Raw genomic sequence first — 17775 nt, 5'->3', positions numbered from 1 at the left:
GATGAATAATTAGATCCTTGTGGTATTCCATCAATTTGAAGAAAAATATCCTTTCCATTGTAAAGATAATTATTAAAAAGACAAAAATTAATCAGAATTTCCCAATAATCAAAATCGCAACAAAGAATATTTTTAAAATCATAGTAATAATTCAAAAGGACATCGTTGAGTTTAGAAAGGGGAATGCTACTGAAAAGATCCTGGAAATCAAAAGTTGCAATAGAATGTCGTAATACATAAATATATTATACCTTATTTTCAGTCTTTTCGTTTTATGTAAATAAATATGTGTATACCTATGTAAATATACCTAATTCAACTTTACAATCTTTACTGGAAATTCAATACCTTGAAAATTAAGCTCCTTTTCAAATGCTTTTTATTTGTGAACTCCTTGTTCATCTTATTGTTTCACTAGATTTAGAGCATACGAAACTGATCACATAAAATATTTTCAATTTTTCCTTTTTAACAATTTCTTTTGGTAAATCAATACATAATGAACCTCTCAGCGCGTTGAATTTATTGATCCTTAGATCGAGGTATTTTATTCAAATATGTCGCCAAACTGACCCTTTGCTTCGAATTCTTCAATCTCTTTTCTTCACTTATCTACATTATTGTAATATACACTTAGATTGGTTTGTTCCAAAATGATTTGATTTCGAGTGTTTCCTGGATTTCTTCTATCCTTTGAAAATAACAATAGATTTTAAGATACAAACCCCCGACTTCACACACAGGTCATTGGGGTACCAAAGCAGGGGAGCCATCCCCTCTGCAGAGGATCAAAATTGTGATGGCATGTCTTCGGATCATTCTCGAGGATGTTTCCCAGACCGTCGCCAAGCTCATTTAGCAGCTCTAGTGTGACGTAACTAAAGTACCTACCATCTCCGAAGCCTCAAACCTCAATGTATAACAAAAATAATAAAAACAAAAAAACAAAAAACACTTTTCTACAGTGTTCCAGAAATGTAATCGGACTTATAAAATTGTTTACATTTTGTATCATGATCAAATCAGATACAAAAACCTTTTTTTTTGAACAAACACCATTTTCCTTTAAAAAAAAAAAAGAAAAAGAAATGGAATTTGTAGCAAGAGAGTGGATGAAAATTAGTCCGTCTCATAGTTTAGTCAAGAGAGCGGATGAAAGTTTGGACTCCTTAATATTTATTTCACTTTTTGTATTTAATGTCAGATCTTTTAAATAATTGTGCAATTTTTAAAAAAACGTACACCCATTCATGAAACTTGTTTACCCAAAGATAATTTAATGCAAACAATAGTTTTTAATTACTATTTATTATATAATTTAATGGTGCAAGAAAAATTTTGAATTAGGAGACGTAAATTTTTAGACAGTTTAATATACGTATCTGTTTATTGAGAAGAAATCTAAAGTTTCAGTTGTTTTTTTTTTAGAAGATTCAGAGAAAAATTAAAATAAATTATTTTTCGAAAAATAATTTGGCGACATTGAAGAAATATTTAAATCGGGCGATCAATGCGTAAATGTGGTTAACATATGAAGAACTCACGCAAGCGTAGCGTGTGTAAAGTTCATTCCTATTTTTTCGCTGATTGCTAATCTTTTTCTTTTTTAATTATGAAATACGATGCTTGTTTTTGAATCGTCTAAAAATCTATACGTAATTTAGTAAAGAGCTTTGGGAAAAAGAAACATTATATTACACGAATGTGGAATTTTATAAAAGCATATTTCTGATAAAATGTGGTTATAGATCATCTTTTTTTTAATTTTGTTTCATGCTAGATTCATTCGATAATTGATTCAATTTCAATAATATACATACGTATTGCATAGATTTGGAATAACATACTTATAAATTACTTTTCAATATATATTTTATAATTAATCAATAACAACTTAAATGAAGATATAAATTTTATAAAAGGCATTGTTATATTTTCTTGAATAAAATTGAAATATCAACGTTGATTATCTGAAATGGTATTTGGTATTTAGATATTTCACATCAATACATAGAGAATAGAATTACGTAATGCGTAGTGAATATTTTGAAATGTCTTAAAATTTTTCAACACCTTATATATCGTCTTAAACTTCTAAATCTTAAAATAAAATTTCAAATCACCTGGGCGCGTGAGTTTCGTAGAACTATTTTACCAACCATATAATTATATTTTTACATTTTTCAAAATCTTATTTTTCGCACGCAACCACGTAGATTTTTTTTCAATTATATAAAAAAAACATTATTTTAAGTTAAATATTTGTTTTCAAATTATTGTCAAGTTCTTAATAAAACAAAGCTTAGAATTATTGCCAGCTAACAAAAAATGAAACCTTGTTAAAATGCTTAAAAAATTTAGCTAGTAAAACAGCTTTTACAGTCTTTTTACTAAGCATATTTTTTTTCGAAAAAATTAAGATAAATTATTGATTGTTTTTTATTGTTTCATATTTATTTCAGTAGTTAAAATAAATGCATGTATGAGCAACGCGAAAAAATACAAGAGGTTGGTTTATTTTTTAATTGGACAAAAAATTCCGAAGCTACGATTTTATTTAATGATTTTACGTTCAAACTAAAATTACGTTGAAAAAATTAGCTAAAAAAATTTTTAAAACTATTTCTCAACTTGATCACATTTCAAAAGATATTGTTATAGCAAGAAAACTCTGAAAAAATGTAAAAAGATTCCAAAACTGTGCTATTTTTAGAATTATTATCTCAAAAAATTGTTTTTTTTTTTCTAAATTTATAAAATACTTTAGTTTTTCTTAATACTAAAATAAGGTATATTAAGACATTCAAATTCTTTCATAGCCGTAATTAGTATATTCAGCAAGTAGCTTTAATATACTTTTTTTGTAGGTACTATAAATATAAATTGTTCTATATTTCGCTGTAATGAGACGAATGTTTCATAGATGCTTCAATTGAACCATGTCAATGATTTTCTTAACCCATGAATTGAAATCTGATTTGACGAAACATTTCATTGCTTGACACAGCTATAAACAATTAAACTTATTTAAAATAAACTTATTAGAAAATAAACGTATTCCGTAATTTTGTTGAGTGGGGCAGGAAAAGCAGTGAAAAACTCCTTTTATCATTCATAGAACATGAGTCATTATAAGTAAAAGAAGAAATGAATAAAAGATGGAAAATATGAACTTTATCAACTGAAGTATACCCTAAAATATATCTAGAGTAAATTTTGGATCGATGATTAAAAAAAATACATTTTCAAAAAATGTCGATTAGAGCGGAGACTTGTTCGAAATCTTGTAATTATTTAACTTTGATTTCAGGGAAAAGGAGGCACTCCATTGTCTTATAATCAAATTTTGAAATTTCAATTGTGGACGAAATTATTTAACACTCTTAAAAAATGTTTTCGGAGCAGCTGTCCATAGTAAATAAGTGAAAATTGCACTGCGTTGATTTTTTGGAAATATTTTTTATTGCTAATGATATATTATTATCTTTCATAAAACTTATTTTAATATCGCGTTAAGTATTTTATTTTAACATACTGTGTTACTAAATGAATAATATCAAGAAACTTCATTAAATTAAAGAAAAATGAAGATGTCAAAATGAAGATGAGGTGGCGGGTTCGAATCCCGCCGCAACCCTGAATGTATTCTTTGTGATGCCCTTCTCTGTATTGTGCTATCTGTCCTTCTACTTGACAAAGGTTTATAAGCCTTAATTGAGCACACAAACCTGCAAATGTATGTTGTATCAATAAACCAATTTCTTTAACACTTGGCGAATCTTGAGAATGGATGCCTATTTTTGAAAACTCGAAATAGTGCGACTTTTATTACTATCTTCATTCGTTTAGCCAAATGAATTTTTTATCATCAAGTGTGCTGTGTTACATTTGATCTTGATCATTACTTTGATTGTAATAACAAACATTTGTATTTTAATATTTTAGCAAGGTTAATGCGGTTCTCCAAAAATAAGAAAACCATAGCATCACTTTTGTAATTATGAAGTTATCTTTGACTTTAAAATTAAAATTTCAAAACTTAAGATTTTTTAACCAAATATTTGGAGTTAATTAAATTTCGTGGTGAACATAAATGTAAAAAAAAATACATTTGTCTTAGTTTTTGCTGCCACCATTGCAGTTTCTTCAAGCTTTGCTTAAAAGAAGGTAGTCGTTTTCGAAATTTTGCCTCCTCCCCCCACCCCCACCTTTATTTTGAGGGTCAAGAATCGGAAGGTTAAGAATCCTCGAGAGGGTCGAAATTATCGATTCAGAGAAAATACTTTAGTTTATTCGGAGAAAGTGTGTTTGATTTCGTAACTTTAACAATAAGCACTCATTAATTAGCGTATTTGAAAGTACCCCTTATGAAGAGTGGCTCTTGTTCGTGATAATCCGATTATTAGAACAAAACTTATTCAAGGTTAGAAAGTCTTCTTTTGTTCGAGGAGGGTTAACTCTGATGGCTTCTCGAACTTCTCTTTCTTTGGAAATATTCCGTTGACGACATTTTAGTAAAACCTTCTGTGCATTTACTACAAAGGTTTTTTTTTCCGTGTTATACTTGACTTGTTATTTGATTTGAAGTGATATTTTTGATGGTCTTCATATGTTCTTTGAGAGTTTGGGTACGCTCTATGGTAGACTGTCAAAGTGTTTTGAAACCACAATGATCGATCCAAAGATAGCTTTAACATATTGTTTCGGGTCTCATTCAATTCGACGACAATCACTTCATCGACAGGCCGTTTTATCGATTCGATATATATTTCGTCGACAGGGTTGTTTCGTCTACTGGTTCATTTCATCGACAAGGTCATTTCGTCGACAGGGTTGTTTCGTCTACAGATCATTACATCGACAGGGCTGCTGTTACGTTGACAAGTCATTTCGTCGACAGGATCGTTTCGATGACAGGTCAGTTCGTCGATAGAATCATTTCGTCGACAAACGGTCGTCTCGTTAACAGCGATGCTTCATTGACTAGTCATTTCTTCGGTAGGGTCATTTCATCGTCATGTGTAATTTTGAAACTATTTTTAGTGTTTGTTAGGTTGCGCGTTAATTGTTTTTCTTCGTAATTTAATGCATTTTTGCATGTCGAAATTTTTAAAACTTAGTCTAAAGCGAAATCAGTATCATATGTTGCAATTGCCCGAGAAGAAACATTTAAAAAAAATTAAATTGCCAACTATTTTTGTTGTATATCACATTGCAGAAATGAAACCCTTGCACATTTGGATTTCAAGTTGCATTTTAAAAATATTTATTTCTGAGTTTGATTGTTTAGATTTAATTTTTGCACCATATTTTTATAGATTGGCATGATAAAGGCAATTTTAGTAACGACTTTGGTTGATTCTTGATATAGCAAGTAAAGAAAGATATAAACAAAGTCGCTGAATTAATGAATCAACGAAACATTCAATCCGATATCATTGGATACTGAAATAACTTTAGAACTGAAAATTGTATTTTTAATTTTTTATTTCTTTCATACATCGACAGTAAGTTGGGGAGCGTTTAACGGAGACCGGAGTATGTATCAACTTCAGCTTCTTTTTTTTAACACTTCAAATTATAATGAAGCAAAGCTCATATATGAGCTAGGGAGATCATTACGAAGCATAATGAGTCACTTTGACAACGAGGTCGTTTGGTCAAAATTTCATTTCGTCTACTGGACACTTCGTCGACTATGCCGTTTCTTGGACAAATCATTTCGCCCACATGTCGTCTAATCAATTGGGTTGAAGGAAGAAAAAAGGAAATATGGATGAAACATTGGATCTGTGTAAACATTAAGCAAGTGATTCAATTTACTAATAAGTAAAAATAAAAGTTTTGCAAAATCTTTAATTTTTTGCAGATCAGTAGGAGATTATAACTATTTTACTATTTAGTTTTGTCAACCTATCAGTTAATGCATTGATTAGAACCTGGGTACCTTATTTCATTTTATATATTATGTTATTACATAATTTTTTAGAATTTCGATTTCCTTGAGATCTCTTGATAGATTTAAACTGTAAATATGACAGAAACTAAAGCATTCATGAAATCACGATTTAAAAAAACATTTCATAAGTGAACAATGCTTTTCATTTTTTAAATATGTTGCTAAATTTATCAGTATGAAACCTTTTGTTATCAGTATGAAATCTTTTGTTATCAGTATGAAATTCCCACTCACCCCAATAAAAAAAACAGTCTTCTATTTGTCACTTAAGTATATTTTAATCACTTTTAATTCTCGCGATATCTTATTTGATTTGATTCTAAATATCATTTGATTGTCAACGTCACACTAGAGCCACAATAAGTTGTTGACCGCGGTCAAAGAATCATGCTTAGGACTGGTGTGAGGACAATCCATGCTCTATTGCAATTTCAATATTAAAAAAGCAAATGTTGGAACATTAACCGATCTCGGTAAAACTCTCCCCAATTAACTGTCAATTTATTTGGAAAAAAAAACGAATTTAAAAAGCGATTTTTAGTTTGAAAATTACTTCAAAATCAAGTAGTATCGGATATAATATTTCGTTAAAAAGAAAAATTACCGAAAAAGGAAAAGGCAAAATAAATAAAGTTTAAAAATCATTAAATCATACTCTCCAGAATTTAATCAAGATTGCAGTTAACAGTCTTAAAATGTGAACCGTCAGAGAAAAAAGACTTGTTTTCATAAAGGGGTGAGCTTTATTATTGCGAACGATTTACTTAATTTTAAAAAAAAAACTTTTTGCGCACGGAACCTTTCCTGGAAATATCATTTTTAAGAATTTATTCAAACTGTGTTTCGTACTTTTTAAAATAGTGGTATAGCCTCGATCTGTTCTTGAGATCAGGAGGTACCCTTCCCCTCCCCCATCTCATATGTAAAAAAGAAGAAAAAAAAAATTTTTTTTTTTAAATTTAAACTAATTAATTTATTGTAACAAATTCACTAAATTTTTGTATCCTGCGTATATTTTACTTCATAAAAAAATAATCGATTTTCCTTCTATGTTTTCCTTTACTTTAATTAATGTAAAATTAGATAGTCAAAAAGATCGGGGAATGATTTATTTTAACCTCATCTTGTTTCGAGCGGAACCATTCAAAAAGGAACGAAACGTTGATTTACAATGATTTTAATTAATCGTGAAAAGAGCTACCATGTTTGAAAATTAAATTTATTGTAAAAAAATTAGTTAAATAGGAAAAGAAAAACAAACTTAAGAATTCAGGAACGAACTTAATAAGGCAGGATGTGTGCGCCATTGTTCGATTTTCTAATTATACATATATTATACATTGTTAAAAAAAAAATTTTTTTGAAGATAAAGTGCCTTGACCCGACACTCTAATATTTTTCCTAATCTGGTGATATTATAATAATAACTGAATAAAAATTAGATTTTTTGTTTTGATCGTCATCTTTGTTTTTTTTTTTTCATTGCAAAAGCACTTGACTTTACATCATTGGCCCCCATGCATCGAAGATGCATGAGATTGGAGCATATAAAACAAAAACTGAACCATTGAACATTGCAAGAACAATATAATAGCAAGAACAATAAATACTTGCAAAACGTGAACCACTTAAACATGAACGAGAATCAGGCGCTGGATACCAATTGCGTCAACTCCCTAGCTCGCCAATATCGACTGAATAAATCCTCTTCATTTAATGTAAGAACAACTGAGCAAATGATCTTTGTCCATCTCAAAGTTCTGGTTGCACAAAGTGCACATAGAATGCCAAATATACCAATTCTGTATAGATATTTAGCAAGGCAGTCATGTCCAGTCTCCAGACGGAACGCCGCCACTGCAGTGGATCTAGGGGAGTTTGGAATTTTATATCTGGAATTTCTTTGACTATATCTGGGAGGACATTGATGTAAACATTAAAAAGACTTGTACTTGTCACACCTCCCTGCTGTAGACCACAATGGATTTGTTTGTAACCTGAGATTTCCGTTCCGTAGCGAACTGCACAAAATCTTTGAGAAATATTATTTTTAATCCATTGGAACATTTTGTCACCGACTCCAAGGGTTTTTAACTTATAAAGCAATTTATTCCTCCAAATGCGATCGTATGCAGCTTTAAAGTCGACAAAAACTGCCACTGAAGTCTCGCTTCGATCCAAACTATCCTTGATTGCTTGTGATAGTCTTGTAACTTGTTGATTAGTTTACTGATGTATTCGAAACCCACTCTGGGTATCTGTTAAAAGATCATGATGTTCTAAGTAGAAAACCAGTCTCTCGTTAACCATTCTCTCCGTTATCTTGGCTATAATAGAGTTTAGTGATATTGGTCTATAACTCTCTGGACAATAAAGCGGTTTACCTTCCTTAGCTATTGGGATAATAATAGATTTTCGCCAAGCAGCTGGAACATGAGAATTCCAGGAAAAGTTGAAAAATGTCAAAAGGGTATTTAAGGCCTCTGTACCCAAATGTTTAATAAATTCTGCATGAATGTTGTCAGGGCCAGGGCTTTTTCGGACTTTTTGCCTCTAGATAGCGTAATTCATTTCACGAATAGAAAATTCCATGCAAAAAATATCTTCACTAACTGAACTTATACGGCTGATTAATCTCTTCAAAGTTCCCTCACTTCTTTTCATCTCTATAGTTCTTTTTTGTTTGTTTGCATAAAATTTAGTAAAGGCTTCAGCAATCTTTTTATCGGTTGTCATTTGTCTACTACCAAATAAAATTGGTTCTTTTCTTCGCTCTTGGTACTTATTCGTTAGATTTGACATAAATTTGTAAAGTTTTTGACCATCTTTTTTATAGTCGATAGTGGTAATAAAATCACTCCATGCACTTTGTTTCGATTCATTGATCTTCGACTTGAAATCTCTCGCCAAATCGCTCTCCAAGTGCCGATATCCTCCGCTGTACCTGTTGTTTCAGCAAGGGTTCTTGCTTGATCTCGTTTCTTTTTCAAATTTCCAAATTGCTCATTCCAAAATGGTCTGTACCTGTCCGATTTTGTACGTGGAATAGTTTTATGTGCTGTCTCTAAGATTAAATTACAAATTTTTTGATTTTCTTTATGCAGCGAAATGCTGTCTTTAAAGATATCGTCCTTTTTAAGCTTGTTCTCCAAAATATTCCGGAACTCCAGCCAATTTGCCTTTTTAAAATTCCAAGAAAGCCTAGCTTTCTTAAAGTACTTATTTTTATGTACCTGGAGGGTAGTCAGTATAACTCGATGTCCAAAATCCGGATCCTCCAGTACATCTCTTTGAATCCATTGGGCAATATAAGAGGATACTAAGACTACATCTGGGTTTGATAAAGTTCCATTATAGTGCATATATGAAGGACAATCAGTGCCTTGATACACAAGTTCGATTTGATGAGTGTCTATAAAACTCTCTAGTTCTTTACCAGCAAAATTCTCATCTCTATACCCTACTAAGTGTGTGTGGGCGTTAAAATCACCCATAATGTTTGTCCTTTTTGAAATATTTAAAACATCGAAATTTGGTTTATTGCCTGGTGGGCTATTAGTGAATAAATTTTAAAATAATTTTCGTTTTTCCAACAATCTATTTTTACAATTTCAGTCCTATCTTGCGTGTTTCCCATTTGTTTTAAGACAGTAAAATTCGATGTTATTGTGGACTTGATTCCCACCAGGATTCCACTTGCAACTTGTCTACTCTTTTCCAGACAAAATAGATTATATCCCTTAAACTTAAGTTTTTGCAAAGTTTCGTTAGTGACATTAGCCTCTACTAGGGAGAAGATATCGACATTCCTATCGCGACAAATAGTCTCAAGTTCAACCTTCTTTGCCTGTGACAACCCACCTGAATTCCAGTGTAAAACACATAACGTCTCCATAAAAATCAAGCAACCCTTTTTATTCTTATCATCTGAAATGAGACAAAATTTTCATAACCACTTTTAAACTGCGAATGCCTCATGATTAATTTGTTTGATATTTATAGAAAATATCTTCATTTTAGGCTTCGAAAAGTGAAGTTGGAACAGAGGAAACTAATGGATAACGCCAATACCATATCAGACATGGCAAAAGTGAGTAAATGAATCTTTAACATTCAGTTTTTAATTAATGGCACAAAAAAAAGAAAAGATCTTCAAGCAGTTTCAAGACAAACATGAACGATGATTAGTCTAGAAACTACTAAACTCTTTGTATATAAAGTAGACGTCTCAAGGCTTCACGATTTACCCACTCTCCTCATCTTTTCCCCTTTCGTTCACATCATTAATTAAAAGGCAAAATTTTTGTTGCGTCAGTATACATAACTGTTGAAAATTACGGTTAGGTCATGGATAGCCGAATTGACTTCTTTGGATTTGTTCTTATATTTGTCGTTGGAATTTGTTCCCTTGTCGTCTGAGTTGTATTCGAAAATAAAAGCACAGCACTGCTTTTGAATTTTTATTGGGTTTTAACTCAAAACTAACTTTTTCCAATCCAACAAAATAAAATGTTTTCACAAAGGAAAGCTTAACTATGTCTGTTTTTTTGACAGGTAACGAGAAATTTCAGTGTCGACAAAATGAAAGTATTATTATTGATAATCGATATTCTACTAATTAAGTGCATCAGTAGTTCTGTTCTCTATTTCATTATCTGTATTAGTGCTGTTTATGTATGACTGTTTACTGTTGTGATTATATACTGTTTACGTATCAGTACTATTTGTGGATTATAATCGTCAAAATCATGAGTACATAAATTATTTCAGGCTTATTTTTGTCTTTTTTAGACCTCCAACAGCATTTATGAGGTTGTAAGTGACCTAAGTCAGCGCCAACTTTCTCTGGAGGATCGTCTTCAGAGTGCAACGGAACGCATCATAGCCATTCAGGAGACGCTGGATACTCTTCCAGACCTCATCATGTGCAGAATCCAGGCAATTCGAAAACCGAGTTATCATCATCCAGGCACGGGTCCTTCCTGGGCAAGCATATCATCTGTCAATTTGCCAACACCACAGAGGCGAACCAGCACCTTAGGATTGCCAACCAATGTTCCGCGATCAGGTTCTGCGAACAATTAAGAGAATCGAATACTATAACAACGAGTATATGTTGGTGTTCCTTTTTTGTTTCATCAACTTTGAATATTTTGTTTTGAATTCATTTTTTTCTTCTTCAAAGAATGCCATTTTTTTAAAATCGAGACTAAAAAATAAGAGCATTTCATTTGTTACATATGGAACATTTTAAAACCAGATCAGTCCGATTTCAGGATTATTAAGAGGCCGTCCGCAAGTTATGTGAGGCTGAAAGGTGAGGGAAAGATTTATGATAAGAGAAAGAGTTTAAAGAGAGAAAGTTTAGAGTTGGATTAAAATAAAAAAAATATTTAATTAAAATTTAATAAAAAATATTTAATAAATATTAAATATTAAAAATATTCAATTTAAATATTTTTACATACATTTTTTTAAATATTTTTTTTTCATTTTGCATTTGTTTTAAAATGATGACAATTCTGTTTTCTTCCTAGGATTTTGTTTCGTTGTCTCGTTGGGTTTTTTTTTCTTTTTTTTATCGAAAACATCTGATGCTGATTAAGGTTTAAATTAGTCCTAGTTAATAGTTTAAAACTAAAAGGAAATTTCAAGTATTTTTGCTTTTAAGAAAATGTCGGGTAGATCAATTTCCTAAAATTTGAACAGTTTAAAGAGAAAGTCTTAACGAAATAATGCAAATTTTATTTAGAACTCCAACATAATACTGTTTTCAATTGCCCTTTTATAATAATATTTTATTACTGTTTTTTATTGTAAATCTTTTTCTTACTTCTTACAAAATAAGTAAACATTAATGCACGTATTTTGATTGCATTTATTTTAATTATAAGTCATTGTTATTGTTATGGTCCATTAAAACATTTGGTTAAAGTTTAAAAATAAAATCTGAGATATAATCTAGTTGGAGAGAGGTGGACATGGGGCTAAAGCGAATAACGTTTTTTATTGATTGGTCTCTTTGAGATCTCGTAAATTCACAACAACACTTCCGTGTGTAGATCCCTCTGGGAATATAGACTTTTAAAGGGCAAAAATAACTTTTCTTTACTCTCTTTACTTAGTACTTTTATTAGCGTATTTTATTTTACGAATTTCAACTGAAGGTGATAACGTACAATAAATGATACAGTGTTGTACCTATTTTAATATTAACTTTTGATCTCTATAGTGTCAATTAATCAGTGTAATGCATGAAAAAAAAAAGAATGTCTTCGTTGGGCTAATGTAGGCACACGGAATAGTGCGGACGTGGTTTATGTGGATTTTTTCGTTTCAAAGTTTTCAATATTATTTTCCTTTTTTTTAACCTCAACGATATGAGATCGATATGTATAAATTTAAACTTCTTGACTACATTGACTCAATAAGAATTAACGACTAGTGAAGATTTTTTTTAGTAAAATAAAAAAAAACAGTGTTATGTTAGTGGAATGGAAGATGTTTATAGATTTGGAGATTATGACGTTCATATATAAAAACGTTGGTTCTTCTCTAGAACAAATTGTTGCCAAACTTCCGTTGCCAATGAATTGCATATCAATACGCATGCGTTTTATTGCTTTGATAAAATAAAAAAAATTCCAAACTTCTATAAAGTAAACCAAACTGAGTAATGGTTTTCAAATGTATTTGATTTGTATACAAAATGTCTTTCTTGGTATAGTGAAATGCTTTACACATTAGTATTTTAATTAATAAGTGTCAAAATTTATTCTTCAATAAGGCTTAGATTCTTATATAATTTCATTTTAGCATTAGATACACTTTTTTGAATTATATTTAATGTCGACCTAACAAATTATCAAGTTTGTCCACACTACAGCCCCGTTGTAGCAAGCCTTTTTTTAAAAAAGAATTGTATCAAAAACTAAAGAAATTTTTACATCCAGATTTAAACTAGAATGCAGTAAAACGTCCGTAAAAAAAATTCATCAGATACACTTTTTTGAATTATATTTAATGTCGACCTAAGAAATTATCAAGTTTGTCCACACTACAGCCCCGTTGTAGCAAGCCTTTTTTTAAAAAAGAATTGTATCAAAAACTAAAGAAATTTTTACATCCAGATTTAAACTAGAATGCAGTAAAACGTCCGTAAAAAAAATTCATCAGATACACTTTTTTGAATTATATTTAATGTCGACCTAAGAAATTATCAAGTTTGTCCACACTACAGCCCCGTTGTAGCAAGCCTTTTTTTAAAAAAGAATTGTATCAAAAACTAAAGAAATTTTTACATCCAGATTTAAACTAGAATGCAGTAAAACGTCCGTAAAAAAAATTCATCAGATACACTTTTTTGAATTATATTTAATGTCGACCTAAGAAATTATCAAGTTTGTCCACACTACAGCCCCGTTGTAGCAAGCCTTTTTTTAAAAAAGAATTGTATCAAAAACTAAAGAAATTTTTACATCCAGATTTAAACTAGAATGCAGTAAAACGTCCGTAAAAAAAATTCATCACGAATAAAAAATTATATTCAATAATGTTTTTTTGATAAATTTGTCCACACTAACCTCTCCTATAACGTTATATCTGAACTTAAAATATGATATGTTTGTTTAATATAGTATGACAAAGGGGTAAGTTGAAGTGTTGTAATGAAGGGGGGTAAAAAAGTCAAAATATGGAAAAAGTTCTTTTATGGACAGCTTCTAAAAAACATCATTTCATAAAACAATTTTCGACATGGATTCCTTTCACCCCTTTTTTAATATTGTGAATAGAATAGGCGTCTCTTCCCCCCTCTCCGTTACCATGGTTGCGGGAAATCTTGCTTTCGCCCTATGCCAATAAGCTTTAGTAATGTATAGTGGCGTGAGGAAAAAACAAGATCGGCAGAACTATGATAACGGAAAAGGGGAAAGAGTAAAAATCGCATAACTTTGAGATTCTATTAATAAAAAGTATAATACAGCCCTTAGTTTTTATGAAAACTAAAAAAAAATCCAAAATTTTTTTTTGTTTATATTGTTATTTTGTTATATTATTGATATTGTATGAAACATTTATGTAGAATTGAAAAATAATGCATTATCTTTAATGGTTTGTGGTTTATTTTAAATTAAGATATTCAACTTGTTTTCAATATTTTTGCAATAAGAATTTTTTAAAAATTTAAATTACGTACTTAAAAAATGTTTAAATTACATCATTTTTAGAATACTTTTCTCATAATATTTTTTTTCTTCGAATTATTATAAAACGAAATCTTAAAATGTTTTCCAGATTTCCTAAACTATTTGAATTTAACTAAATATGTAACTAAAATATGTGCATTCTAAACTTTATACTTTTTTTAGTTAAGATATGCGTTTTAAAAGTTAAATTAAAGCATTTATATGGGGATATGGGAACGAAAACAAGTCTTATAATCTCGCATTCAAATTAAAATAAAAATATAATTTTTCTCTTTATTTGAAATAAAGTAATTGTATTATTTTTTACTTAATAAAAAAGAAACATAAACTTTCAACGATTTTCATGCCTCGTGTTTTTCTTCTTTGGTTGACCTGTGTTTTTTTCAAAAAATAAGAGTTGTACCTTCGACCATTTCAATTTTTTATTATTTTATGCACAATTCAATAATTCAAATAATTTTGAAGTTAAAATTGTTACATCATATGTTTGTGTATTAATTTTGTTAACAAATTTTCATCTAAAGTAATGAAAATTGGTCTAAGGTACAACATAGTGAACTATTTAATGTTCTGTCTTGCTAAATTCTTTTTGACAATAAAAGTTAATTGAAGATACTAATGAAGCTGATTGGTATGTAATTTATACAATAATAATTTCTGAAAGTTACTAGCCGCGCTCTGTACTCAATTATGTATCATATGCTTTGAAAATACACTGCTTATTCATATTCTTCTCAAAGCGTTGAATTTATTATTATTTTAAAAAAATAAAATTAAAAAAAGCGAAAATTTTCTAAGGACAGTTTGGAAAAACAATGATATGAGATTTTAGGAAGTGTTAACTATTTCAAATTATTTAATTCTATAAATATTAGACATTTTTACTATGTAAATATCACAATAATCGATATTTTAAAGGTTTTTAGAAATATTTGAATCAATGAATTTATCGATTAACAAGTAAATAATTTTTCAAGTCAGAAAAAGAAAACAGTAATGACTTTGATTATTCGCTAGGTAAATACTTTTCAAGATTTTAATAGTAGCTCATGTTTTTTATATTTTGAAACACATATAAATAAAAAAAAATTGTTCATCATGTATTTGAATTCTTCGAATGGACATTGAATTTGAGACCTTCAGACAAAAAGATATTTTATTAGGGAAAAAAGAAAAATGTAAAAAAAAAGGCATCTTTCAGGTTATTCATATTCTTAAAGTTGATACTAAAAAAAATTGTTTTGTTCCAGTGGCATATTGCAAGAAAGTAAAAATACTAATTAGAAAAACAAAAATTTCGTCGCAGCTTTCGTTTCAAATATATTAGCCGAAAGGTAATGCATTAGCAAAAGGTTTAAATTTATTTATAGAAATTCTTCTTTAACACGTTTTGACGTGCCAAAATCAGATGTTAGTATCTTTGTAAATGAAGCAACGAAAATTCAAATACATACAAAATTTGAAAGAAATTAGCCAAATAATTTGTTGAATATTAAAACTTCAAAAATATCTGTACTTTCAAGTTGTTCTGAACACTGATTCTGTTCAAAATTTAGATTTTATTGTTTAAAATTTCATAGTTTAAAATTCAACATACAACTATGAATACAATTCATTGTTTTACAATTTCAAAGCTTTAACTGTTTCAACACTAATTGAATTTAAATATGATTGAATATTAAGAAACTAGTGGCCTGCGCCCCTTGCTCGCTAACGCTCGCCTACCCCCGAAAATTGCTACGCAATCTTAAATGGTTTGCTTCGCAAACCAAGGTCGCTTCGCTCGCTACTAACTTAGGTACATTGCAAATGCACAAAATTCTAAGAATTCAAAACAATCATTCAAATCCTTGTAAAAAAATTACATCTTTTTAGTAAATACTAAGTCATTAAAATAAATTTGAATTCAAATAAATGACATGTAATTCGTTAAACCTATTAGAAATGTGCTATAGTATAAAATCTTAAGATAAAATTTCTAAAACTGATATCTCTTTAAAAAGGTTAAAATTTTGGCTATAATTAAGTCTATTAAAAATTGAAATAAGTGAATTGCAATGGAAAAACCTGCATAAACAAATAAATTCTAGTAAAACAAATAAATTCGTGATATAAATCAAAAATCGTCAAATAAATTCGTAATATATAAATTCGTGAAAAAAAGCGCTTTCGACAAAATACTAAAATAGAGATCTATCGACAAAGACTACTCACTTCTGCCTAGCTTATGCTCTCTCTGGTTATTTCAGTTTCCGTTTTTAAAAGCGCTATATGTTGAGCCATCTCAGCTAGATTTGGCATGTGACATTTTTAGCGGCAATCATTGGTCGATTTTCTAGCGTTGCCATTCGTGGAGTTGTAATGAGGCTTTTTTTTTTGTCGCCGTGTAAGAGAATATAGATAACCGCCGTGTAAGAATCGCCGTGTATATATATATAGATAATTATAAAGAAAAAATATTTTTTTTACCTATAATTATTTTTGGATAAATGAACTTTATACTTGAGTGCTAAATATTTTTGTTTAATATTAATATCCAGAAAAATGATACGCAAAATAAAAAAATAACACAATAAATGAAATTAAACATTCAAATTTTTTTAAATGTTCTGACCAAAATATCGCTACTCTATTTTCCAGGTCGCTACTACCCTGTCCCCATATTTTGACGGTAAAGAATCCATTTTTTTTTTCTTTTAGAAAAATAATTATGCTTATTCAGAGAACGTATGTTGCTTCTACTTTCATTTGTCACTTCATGGAAGCATATTGCTAAAACCTGATCTCTCGATAAAAAGTTGTTAGGCTGTTCTTTTGCGCACTCTACTGAAATGAAAATGCTCAATTCTTTAAGTGAGATATGTTTGTATAATTCAAATATCCTCACGAAATTTTTTATTTTCAATACTAACAAGGAAAGTACGCTCCTGTATAATTTCTACTGAAACTGAACGAAGCTTAAAGAGCAAAACATGAGATGGCTACCACTGTGACGGTCTCCTCAAAGTTTTAGCTTATTTATAATTTTAAAAAATGACACGAATGGCATCCGACACAAAGTTGAGAGAAAGCCATGTCAATTTTAAATTCGCACTTCCCAAGGTTGCTTTAATTTTTTTTATTTAAAGTGTATTTCTTTAAAAAAAAATGCTCATTTAATTTAGTGACAATTTAAACATTTATTTATTAATTTTAATAGGAGTTCAGGCTGTATAGGAGTTTTTTTAAAAGATAATAATTATTATTAAGAAATTAAATTGCTTTTAAAGCTAAAATACTTATTGAAATAAAAAAAAAATTATTTCAGAAAACTAAGGAAATTCTTTCCACTTTAAGTTAAAAATATAAAGAAAACATGGAAAATATTATAGATTAATGAAAAGAGAAGAAGAAAAAATTTTAAAACAAAATATTTAAAAAAAAACTATTTTAAAAAATATATTAAAAAGCAGGAAAGCAAAAAAATGAAAAAATATAATTTCCTCATCAGCTCACATGATTATATCCGCAAAAAGTAGTGCTTTCTAATCATTACAGCTAAAGTAAAATATATGAATACAATAGTGTGAGGAGCACTTAAAAAAATATTTAAAAAGAAAAGAATAAAAT

General features: G+C 29.5%; 1 protein-coding gene across 2 annotated transcripts in view; it reads left to right on the top strand.

The window, feature by feature from the left end:
* Nucleotides 1–14505, top strand: part of LOC107446561 (small conductance calcium-activated potassium channel protein) — a 54481-nt gene extending 39976 nt beyond the window's left edge. For both annotated transcript variants that reach the window (XM_043049274.2, XM_016061243.3), the window contains 2 exons: nucleotides 9980–10049; nucleotides 10751–14505. In XM_043049274.2, coding sequence (XP_042905208.1) covers nucleotides 9980–10049; nucleotides 10751–11044 — 364 coding nt within the window. In that variant the 3' untranslated portion in view covers nucleotides 11045–14505. The remainder of the gene's footprint in view (nucleotides 1–9979; nucleotides 10050–10750) is intronic.
* Nucleotides 14506–17775: the final 3270 nt, after the last annotated feature.

Source organism: Parasteatoda tepidariorum, chromosome 8, assembly GCF_043381705.1.
Source record: "Parasteatoda tepidariorum isolate YZ-2023 chromosome 8, CAS_Ptep_4.0, whole genome shotgun sequence".
In the NCBI taxonomy this organism is placed as follows: Eukaryota; Metazoa; Arthropoda; class Arachnida; order Araneae; family Theridiidae; genus Parasteatoda; species Parasteatoda tepidariorum.
Note: the sequence above shows the minus strand (reverse complement) of the source record. Positions and strands in the feature narration are given on the sequence as shown.